Source organism: Chiloscyllium plagiosum, chromosome 7, assembly GCF_004010195.1.
Source record: "Chiloscyllium plagiosum isolate BGI_BamShark_2017 chromosome 7, ASM401019v2, whole genome shotgun sequence".
NCBI lineage: Eukaryota > Metazoa > Chordata > Chondrichthyes > Orectolobiformes > Hemiscylliidae > Chiloscyllium > Chiloscyllium plagiosum.
This window is the reverse complement of record NC_057716.1, coordinates 110,181,441-110,192,620: the sequence shown is the minus strand read 5'-3', so window position 1 is coordinate 110,192,620 and position 11,180 is coordinate 110,181,441. Positions and strand designations below refer to the sequence as shown.

At 42.7% G+C, this 11,180-nt stretch overlaps 1 protein-coding gene across 1 annotated transcript in view; it reads left to right on the top strand.

Annotated features, from left to right (window-relative positions):
* The window catches only part of xrcc5 (X-ray repair complementing defective repair in Chinese hamster cells 5), a 307,464-nt gene that overhangs the window by 173,992 nt on the left and 122,292 nt on the right, over positions 1-11,180 (top strand). Inside the window, exon 11 of the mRNA XM_043694532.1 lies at positions 2,135-2,197. Within this exon, the coding sequence (XP_043550467.1) occupies positions 2,135-2,197 (63 nt within the window). The remainder of the gene's footprint in view (positions 1-2,134; positions 2,198-11,180) is intronic.

Here is an 11,180-nt window from a genome sequence, read left to right as displayed (position 1 = left end):
TTGATCATATTATTCCTATCCAGATGTTCATAAATCCTATCCCTTACAATTCTCTCTAAGACTTTGCCCACGACAGAAGTGAGACTCACCGGCCTATAGTTGCTAGGGTTATCCCTACTCCCCTTTTTGAACAAGGGAACCACATTTGCTATCCTCCTGTCTTCTGGGACTACTCCTGTAGACAAAGAGGACATAAAAATCAAGGCCAATGGCTCTGCAATCTCCTCCCTTGCTTCCCAGAGAATCCTAGGATAAATGCCATCAGGCCCAGGGGACTTATCTATTTTCACCTTTTCCAGAATTTCCAACACCTCTTCTCTACATACCTCAAAGCCATCCATTCTACTTATTTGTGACTCAGTATTCGCATCGACGACAATGCCCTGTTCCTGAGTAAATACTGAAGGAAAGTATTCATTCAGTGTCTCCCCAATCTCTTCCGCCTCCACACGCAACTTCCCACTACTATCCTTGACTGGACCTATTCCTACCCTAGTCATTCTTTTATTCCTAACATACCTATAGAAAGTCTTAGGGTTTTCCCTAATCCTACCGACTAAGGACCTTTCATGTCCCCTCCTTGCTGCTCTTAGCTCTCTCTTCAGGTCCTTCCTGGCTACCCTATAACTCTCAATCGCCCTTAGAAAATCCCCTTAGAAAATGAATCTGGGGGAACAGTTGTGGGGAACAAGAAATACCAACGGGCAAAAACAGATATTTTGTATCTGTCTTTATAGTGAAAGATATTTCAAACCTTCCATTAATACTAAAGGGTACTGGGGTGGAATGAAGTAGTATCACTATCACTAAAAAAATAGTACTAGACAAACTAATGGGGCTAAAGGCAGACACGTTCCCGAGGCCTGATGGCTTGCATGCTAGAATCCTAAAACAGGTAGCATTGTGCAATCATTGGCAAGTATTGCCACTTTTGATCTCATGATAGAGAGTAGGTCATTGATGAAGGTTGGGTTGTGCCAAGAAACTCCCTGAGGAACTCTTGCTGAGATGTCCTGGAGCTGAAATGTCTGACTTCCAATTGTCACAAACTATCTTTCTGTGTGCCAGGTAAGACTCTGACCAATGAAGATTTTACCTCCTGCTACCCATTGATTCCAGTTTTGCTCAGGCTCCTCAATGCCACAATCAGTCGAATGCAACCTTGATTTCAAGGGCAGTCACTCTCATCTCACCTCTGGAATTCAGCTTTTTTGTCCATGTTTGAATCTAGGCTTTAGTGAAGTCAGGAGCTGAGTAGCCCTGGCAGAACCCAAACTGGGTATCACTGAGCAAGTTATTGTCAAGCAAGTGCTGCTTGATAGCATTGTTGATGACACCTTCTACCACTTTACCAATGATCAAAAATAGACTAATCGGGCGTATTTATCCTCCTTTTTGTGTACAGAACATACTTCACGCTCTTGTTACTTTTTTCAGCCAGCCCCCCCTTTGCTGCACTTGCAGCCTCCACCATCCCACTTGCAACCTTCCATCACTCTCCCTCCTCTTGCAGCTTCCTCTTCTCCTCCTTTTCTTCTGATCTTGTGGCCTTGCCCTCCCCCACTCTGTACAGCCTATTCTTTGCTCCTGTTACTCCTTTCAGACACTGTTCTCCACCACAACACCAGCCTGATAGATGTTACCCAACTTCAGACTTCAATTCCTGGTGGCAGATGACCACATCACACCTACCTTTGGTGGAGAAAGGCTTTTCACCAATCCCATCAGTGGGTCTAGGCTTTTACCTCTATCTGCTGATAGGTCATTGTGAACCAGTCTGTGATCAGAGTAGTAGTTCCTCATGAATTCTGCCCATTCTAATCATGGGGTTGACTTTTCTCTGATTTTTTTTGACCCTCGTGATTTAATTTTCCAGTGGTTTTAGAGACTATTGGGGTGAGTTTGTTTACTCCACCTATGTACTTTGAATACTGGTCAAGGCATTTGGATTATTTACCAGTCCTGAAGAGGATTTTGGCCATCAACGTTAATATCTATGTATGTGGCTTGGTGCCATACTTTTATAATGCTGTTATGAAGCACCTTGGGACATGTACACCCTAACCTTTAAAGGTGCTTTATAAATATAAGTTATATAAATTCAAGTTGATATTACTTTTTCTGTGAATTACAGGTTCTGCAGCATTATTATGTCGGACGGCAGGTGCTGCAGGTGTTTGCTGCAAAGGATGATGAGGTGAGGCTTGTTTGTCAGTTTTATTTTAACCAACAGTTAAATATAAATATGTTTTCCAGATGCCATCCTTCCTGTAACCTTCAGTGTATCCATTTTGCTGTATCTGATACTCCATGGTGTTATGACATGGCGGTGAACTCCTGTTAACTAAACCGAACATCCTGAAGAGCTCACCTCACCTTGTAATCTGTTAAAATATGAGTGACAGAGAATTTCCAAATTCCACTATTTAAAGAAAATTGCATCATTTTATTTTTAACCCTAAAAGTGAACATTAAACAACAACTATTCACAAATCTAAGCCCCACATTTCTCTTAACTGCTTATTACCTGCCTCCAACTTGATAAAAGATTAGAGTGATGCTGGAAAAGCACAGCAGTTCAGGCAGCATCCGAGGAGCAGGAAAATCGACGTTTCGGGCAAAAGCTCTTCATCAGGAATAGAGGCAGATTGCCTGCAGGGTGGCACTCCCTGGGTGCTGAATTCCCTGGGTTGCCTTCTTTCTTTTTACTGTGAGTATGTTTCATATGAAAAGGTACCTTTGATAGAGAGGTTTGATGTTGGCAAAACTATAAATTCAAGCTCGATCGGGTTTTAGTATCCAGGGGCATAATTTAAACTGATTGGTTAAATTTGAATTGTTGTCAAAACAGCAACCAAAACGCAGGTATCCATTTTACAGCCACATGTTACTTTTTTTCAATTTTCCATCTAGTCACTGCCATCTAGTCATTTACCCAGGTCCTTGTAATCTCTCAGTTCAGAACAACATTCACTCTGTCTTAAAGATACAGTACATGTCTTCAGCTTCATAACAATGGAAAATTTATTGCTCATGTGTAAGGAAAAGGTTAAAATGTTGAAATTCTTTGTGGCTGGGTCCCATAGGATATTACAAAATTGCTGAGGCGTGTTTGAAGGGCAGCTGTTTTGAGGCTGAGTGAACTTGAAAATCTGTCAGCTATGTCCTAGCAACTGAAACAGGAAGCATTGGCATGTGGCTTGATGGCTGTCAGTCAATAATTGTATACAATAGAGACATTTGGGCCAAGAATGATAGCAATATGTTGGCTAAAGAGGGGTTGAATCTTAGCAAGACATTTGATAATTTTAGCAAGGCATGTGATAAGGTTTTCCATGATAGGCTTATTCAGAAAGTAAGGAGGCATGGGATACAGGGAAATTTGGCTATCTGGATACAGAATTGGATAGCCCATTGAAGACAGAGGGTGGTTGTAGATGGTAAGTATTCAGCCTGCAGTTCAGTGACCAGTGGTATTCCGCAGTGATTTGTTCTGGGACCTCTGTGGAAGTGGAGTGGTGGTTTAGTAAGTTTGCTGATGACACAAAGGTTGTTGGGATAGTGGATAGTGTGGAGGGCTGTTATGAGTTGCAATGGGACATTGATTAGATAAAAATTGGGCTGATAAGTGGCAGATGAATCCAACCTGGAAAAGTGTGAAGTGTTTCATTTTGGAAGGTCGAATTTAAATACAAAATGCAGGGTTAATGGCAGGATTCTTGTCAGTGTGGAAGAACAGAGGGATCTTGGGGTCCAGGTCGATAGATCCCTCAAAGTTGACAGGGTTGTCAAGAAGTCGTATGGTGTGTTGGCTTTCATTAGCAAGGAGATTGATTTTAAGAGCTGTGAGGTTAAGCTGCAGCTCTATAGAGCCCTGGTTAGACCACATTTGGAATATTGTGTTCATTCAGTTCGCCTCATTATAGGAAGTATGTGGAAGCTTTAGAGAGGATGCAGAGGAGATTTACCAGGATGCTGCCTGGACTAAAGGGCATGTCTTATGAAGAAAGTTTGAGGGAGCTGAGGCTTTTCTCATTGGAGTGAAGAAAGATGAGAGGTGACTTGATAGAGGTGTACAAATGAAGAGAGACATAGATAGAGTCAATAGTCAGAAACTTTTTCCCAGGGCAGAAATGGCTGTCACAAGGGGGTATAACTTTAGGGTGATTTGCGGAATGTTTAGGGGAGATGTCAGAGGTCAGTTCTTTACACAGAGAGTGGTGCATAGGTAGAAATTCACTGCCGGTGATGGTCGCCAATTCAGATACATTAGGGACATTTAAGTGACTCTTGGATAGGCACGTGGATGATAGTAAATTGAAGGGTATGTAGGTTAGTTTGATCTTAGAGTAGGATTAGAAGTTGGCACATATTGAGGACCAAAGAGTCTGTCCTGTGCTGTACTGTTCTATGTTCTGTGAATTTTGTGTGGATGACTGTGACATCAGAATGATGATAATAATGTTAGGGAAGATGTGGCAAAGAGTTACCATGGATAACTTTTGCCATGTTCATTACTGAGCCTCTCTCTATGAAGTTTCAGTTCTTTATACTGACTGCACCCCAGAAATAAGACAATAAAATAGAGGAGCAGAATTTGGCCATTCGGCCCATTGAGTCGACTCCACTTTTCAGTTATGGCTGATATGTTTTTAACCTCATTCTCCTACCTTCTCCCCTTTACACTTGATCCCCTTACCGATCATAACCAATCTATATCTGTCTTAAATCACTCCACAGCTCTCTGCGGCAATGAATTACACAGGTTAACCACCCTGTGATTGAAGAAATTCCTCTTCATTTCAATTCTAAAGAGTCATCCCTTCACTTGTTCACATCCATCTCCTCAGAGTATTCAAGATCTTACTTTTTAAACAACTTGTTTGGAGATGTTATTACAGACTTCTAGAGCAGGTGGGACTTGAACCTGGGTTTCTTGGTTCAGAGGTAGGGATATTATCAGCTCAACACAAGAGACTTCATTTAATAGCTCATATACTTCAACCAATTCACCACTAATTCTCCTAAGCTCCAGTGCAAACAAGCCCAGCCTGTCCAGTGTATCTTCTGAAAACAACCCACTGATTCCCCAGGTACTGTTCCACCTCCAATCTTTTCTTCCTTAAATAAGGAGACTTGCAGATAGGTCTGTAGACAGGTCTGTAAACTGTAGACAGTATTCAACAAGTGGTCTCATGAATACTCTGTATAAATGAAGCACAACCTCTTTATTTTTAAGTTAATTCCTCTCAAAATAAAGGATGGCGTTCAATTAGCATTCTTAATTACCAGCTGTATCTATACACTAACTTTTTGTGATTCTTGCACAAGAAAACTAGATCCCTCTGCATCTCGAAATTCTAGTCATTCTCTTTTTGAGTAATACTCTGATTTTTTCATTCATCTTGCTTAAGAGACACAGTGGCTCACAGCACCAGGGTCCCGGGTTTGATTCTTTGTGTATTCTCCCCGGGTCTGCGTGGATTTCCTCTGGTTTTCTCCCACAGTCCAAAGATCTGCAGATTAGGTGAATTGGCCATGCTAAATTGCCCACACTGTTCAGGGATGTGAAGGTTAGGTGCATTAGTCAGGGGAAATATAGAGAAATAGGATAGGAGGATGAGTCTGGGTTACTCTTCAGAGGATCGGAGTGGACTTGATGGGCCAAATTGGCTGTTTCCACACTGTAGGGATTCTATGATTCACTCTGAGGCTGTGCACTCAGATCATCGTTTCTACTATTAAAAGAAACATCTCCATATCCACTCTATCTAGGCCTGTCAGTTTTTAGTAAGTTTCAATCCTTCTCCCCATTCATCCTTCTAAATTCCATCAAGTAGAGATCTAGAGTCCCCAACCATTTCTCATATGAAAAGCCCTTCATTTCTGGGATTGTTCTAGTAAACCTTCTTTGGGCTTCCTCCAAGGCCAGCATGTCATTGCTTAGATACCAGGCCCAAAACTGCTCACAATATTCCATGAATAGGAAGGGTTCAGAGGGATATGGACTAAATGCTGGCAAACGGGACAAGGTCGGATTGGGATGGCTAGACAACATGGATGAGTTGGACCGCAGGGTCTATTTCTCTGCTGTATGAATCTGAGGTGTTGATACAGCAGTAATGTCATTGGACTAGTAATCCAGAATCCCAGGTTAACACCTGAGTCAATGGATTTGAATTCCACCATGGGAATTCTTGAATAAAAATCTAGTCTGGGGTGGGCTTTTAGCGATGGAACTACCGTCAATTGTTGTAAAAGTTCTTCTGGTTCATTAATGTCCTGTAGCAAAGATAGTATGCATACCTCACCTCTTCACCAACTCCAGACCCATGGTAATGTGGTTGAGTCTTGAGTGTACCTCTGGGGACTTAGGGATGGGCAGTAAATACTGACATAGCCAGTGGCATCCCCTGAATCGATCTGATGAAGACATGGTAGAGTGCGAAGAAGACAGTGTAGAACTTCAAAAGAACATAGATTGGCTGGAGAGGTGGCAGATGAATTTCGATACAGAGAAGTGTGAGGTGATACGTTTTGGAAAGACAAAAATAGTAAACAATATAAAATAAGGGGTATAATTCCAAAGGGGTGCAGAAGCAGAGTGACCTGGCTGTGTATTCTATGTGCACAGACCATTGAAAGTGGTGGGCGTAATCCATCACACTCCTAACTTCTAACCTGTAAATGGTGGACAAGATTTGAGGAGTTGGAGGTGAGTTGCTAGCTGCAAGATGTCACCCCTCTGATCTGCCATTGTAGCTACTGTATTTATATAGTTGAGAGAATCCCTACAGTATGGAAAGAGGTCATTTGGCCCATTGAGTCTGCACCAACCCTCCAAAGAGGATCTGACACAGACTAAGCTCCTCAACGTATTCCTGTAACACCCAAAGTTTTCCATGTTTAATGCACATAGACTACGCATTCTGAGGCAATATTGAAAATTCACCAGGGCTGGTCCACCTCACCTGCACATCTTTGGACTGGGGAAGGAAGCCAGATTGCCCGCTTGAAACCCATGCAGCCGCAGGAAGTACATTGCAAACTCTAAACAGACAGTCACCATGGCTAGAATAAAACCTGGGACCCCTGGTGCAATGAGGCAGCAGAGCTAACCACTGAGCCACTGTGCTGCACTTTGGGAAAGGACATGAAAGCTAAGGAGCTCGGGGAAATAAATAATAATGTCTTGAAAAGAGTCCATATTACAGAAGAGGAGGTGCTGGAGGTCTTAAGGTGCATAATTTTGGAAAGTGTGAAAATACATAAGTCCCCTGGGCCGAGTGGGATTTAACCTAGCATTCTCTGGAAAGCTGGCAGGAGATTGCAGAGCCTTTGGGTTTGATTCTTATGTCATCATTGTCGACAGGAATAGTGCCAGAAGGCTGGAGGATAGCTAATGTTGTCCCCTTGTTCAAGAAGGGGAATAGAGACAACCCTGGTAATTATAGACCAGTGAACCTTACTTCGGTTGTGGGTAAAGTGTTGGGAAAGGTTATAAGAGATATAGTTTATAATCATCTGAAGAGGAGTAAGTTGATTAGGGATAGCCAACACAGTTTTATGAAGGGCAAGTCGTGCCTCACAAGCCCTCATTGAGTAATTTGAGATAGTGACCAAACAGATGGATGAGTGTTAAGTGGTTGATGTGTATATGGATTTCAGTAAGGCGTTTGATAAGGTTCCTCACAGTAGGCTATTGCACAAATACGGAGGCATGGGATTGAGGGTGATTTAGCGGTTTGGATCCAAAATAGGCTGGCTGAAAGAAGATAGAGGGTGGTGGTTGGTGGGATATGTTCATCCTGGAGTTCAGTTGCAGTGGTGTACCACAAGGATCTGTTTTGGGTCCACTGGTGTTTGTCATTTTTATAAATGACCTGGATGAGGGTGTAAGAAGGATGGGTTAGTAAATTTGTGGATGACACTAAAGTCGGTAAAGTTGTGGATACAGCTGAAGGATGTTGCATGTTACAAAGGGACATAGATAAGCTGCAGAGCTGGGCTGAGAGATGGCAAATGGAGTTTAGTGCAGAAAAGTGTGAGGTGATTCACTTTGGAAGGAGCAACAGGAATAAAGAATACTGGGCTAATGGTAAGATTCTTGGTAGTGTAGATGAGCAGAGAGATCCTCCGTGTCCATGTACATAGATCCCTGAAAGTTGCCACCCAGGCTGATAGGGTTGTTAAGAAGGCATACGGTGTGTTAGCTTTTACTGGGAGAGGGATTGAGTTTCGGAGCCACGAAGCCATGCTGCAGCCAACTCTGGTGCGGCCACACTTGAAGTATTGCGTACAGTTCTGGTCACCACATTATAAGAAGCTTTGGAAGACGGTTCAAAGAGGATGTTGCCTGATATGGAGGAGAGGTCTGTTTTCATTGAGAGGTGACTTAATTGAAACATACAAGATAATGAGAGGGCGGACAGTGAGAGCTTTTACCATCAAATGGTGATGATTGCTAGCACGAGAGGACATAAGTTTAAATTGAGGGGTGATAGATATAGGACAGATGTCAGAGGTAGTTTCTTTACTCGGAGAGTAGTAGGGGTGTGAAACACACTGCCTGCAAGAGTAGTAGACTCGCCAACTTTAAGGGATCAAAATGGAATAGTGTAGGATAGATGGGCTTCAGATTGGTTCCAAAGGTCAGCACAACGTCGGGGACCAAAGGGCCTATACTGCGCTGTAATGTTCTATGTTCTATGTTCTATATGTTCTATGCATATAGATAAATCCCTGAGACCTGACCAAGTGGATGGCACATGGATGATAGTAAAATGAATGGAATGTAGGTTAGTTTGATCTTAGAGTAGGATAAAAGGTTGGCACAATATTGAGGGCCAAAGAGCCTGTACTGTGCTATCTTGTTCTATTTTCGATGTAAGTGTATCTCTGGATATTGTGGGAAGTTAGGGAAGAAATTGCAGGGTCCCCAGCAGAGATATTTGTATCTTCTACAACCACAGGTGAGATGCTATAAGACTGTAGGATGGCTAATGTTGTGCCATTATTTAAGAAAGGCTGAATGGAAAAGTGAGGGAACTACACACTGTTGAGCCTGATGTCAGTGGTGGGTAAGTTGTTGAATGGATTCTGAGATACAGAATATACATGCATTTAGAAAGGCAAAGACTGATTCCGGATAGTCAGCATGGCTTTGTGCATAGGAAATTGTGCCTCTCAAACTTGATTGAATTTTTTGTAGAGGTGACCAAGAAGATAGATCAAGGTAGAGCGATAGACATTGTCTACATGGACTTTAGCAAAGCCTTCAACAAGGTTCTGCAGGGTAGACTGGTTAGTAAGGTTCGATCACATGGGGTCCAGGGAGAGCTAGCCAATTGGATACAAAATTGACTTGACAGAGACAGAGAGTAATGGCAGAGGGTTGTTGTTCATACTGGAGGCCTGTGACCAGTGGTATGCTGCAAGGATCGGTGTTGGGTCCACTGTTATTTATCATTTAGATAAGCGATTTGGGTGAGAATATAGGAGGCATGGTTAGTAAGTTTGCAGATACAATAAAATTGATGTGGAGATGTCTGTGTTGGACTGGGGTGAACAAAGTCAGAAGTCACATTACACCAGGTTATAGTCCAACAGATTTATTTGAAATTACAAACTTTTGGAATGTTGTTAGGTGAAGTCACTATAATCTGGTGTCATGCAACTTCTGACTTTGACAACTAAAGTTGGTGGTTTAGTGGACACTTAAAGAGGTTATCTCAAGGTATATTGGGATCTTGATCAACTAGACCAGTAGGGAGAGGAATGGCAGATGGAGTTTAATTTAGATAAATGCGTGATGTTGCATTTTGGTAAGACAAACGAGGGCAGGACTTGTACAGTTCATGATAGGTGTCACAACGCTGGTTTCTTTTTTCTAAAAGCTGTTCCTTTTCTCAAGGATAATATGTCCTTAGAGTTTTTCAGAGGTATAATAAACCACTCTCAGTGCCGATTAGACTGGTTTGGTACAGAGATTAAAGGGTATTGAGAGGCCTTTCTATTTATATGTAAACAGATCAGACTTCAGGCCAAAGTGGTCATGTTTTAGAAGTGACCTGTATAATGAAAGGGGAGCGGTCAACTCTCTAGCTGAGCAGCTTAGTTCAGTCCAGAACTAGCTGGGAGTTCAGCAGTGAGCTGTGTGGAAACAAAGTCTTTCTCTCTCTGACCTTCTAACTTTAAAGTAGAACATAGAACAATACAGCACAGAACAGATTTCCATTGACCACAACCACTTGAGGAAGAAGCAGTGCTCCGAAAGCTTGTGTTTCCAAATAAACTGTTGGACTATAACCTGGTATTGTGTGATTTTTAACTTTGTCCATCCCAGTCAAACACTGACACCTCCAAGTTATTGGAAATGGTCACTGCTGGGCACTTTTAAAGTGCAAGCGTCACTTGTCAGCCCAAGCCTGGATAATGTACACCATTCTCTGTGTTTCACTATAGGACAGATGAAAATACATGAGAGTGCAGGTAACCAAGTAAGCCCTTCCATCACTGTACTGATGACTGTGGATAAATTGATGGAGCAGTGATTAACTGTGCTAAATTTGTTCTGCTTTTTCTGTACAGGACATGCCAGGGCAATTTTCCATATTACCGGGTAGATGCTAGTGTTGTAGCTGTATTGGAACAGCTGAGCTAGAGCTGCTACACATTATGGAGCACAAGGCATCTTTGCCATTGCCAGGCTGTTGTCAGGTTCTGTAGCCTTTGCCGAATGCAGTAGCTTCAGTTTTCTCTTGATATCATGTGGAGTGAATCGACTTGGCTGAGGGCTGTCTTCAATGATGCTGGGGACCTTCAGAGGAGGCTGAGATAGATTAGCCACTTAGCAGTTTTATCTGAATTGTCATAGAGATGTACAGCATGGAAACAGACCCTTCGGTTCAACCCTTCCATGCCGACCAGATATCCCAACCCAATCTAGTCCCACCTGCCAGCACCCGGCCCATATCCCTCCAAGGTAAAAACAATGACTGCAGATGCTGGAAACCAGATTCTGGATTAGTGGTGCTGGAAGAGCACAGCAGTTCAGGCAGCCTCCAAGGAGCAGCGAAATTGACGTTTCGGGCAATTGCCCTTCATCAGGAATAAAGGCAGAGAGCCTGAAGCGTGGAGAGATAAGTGAGAGGAGGGTGGGGGTGGGGAGAAAGTAGCAT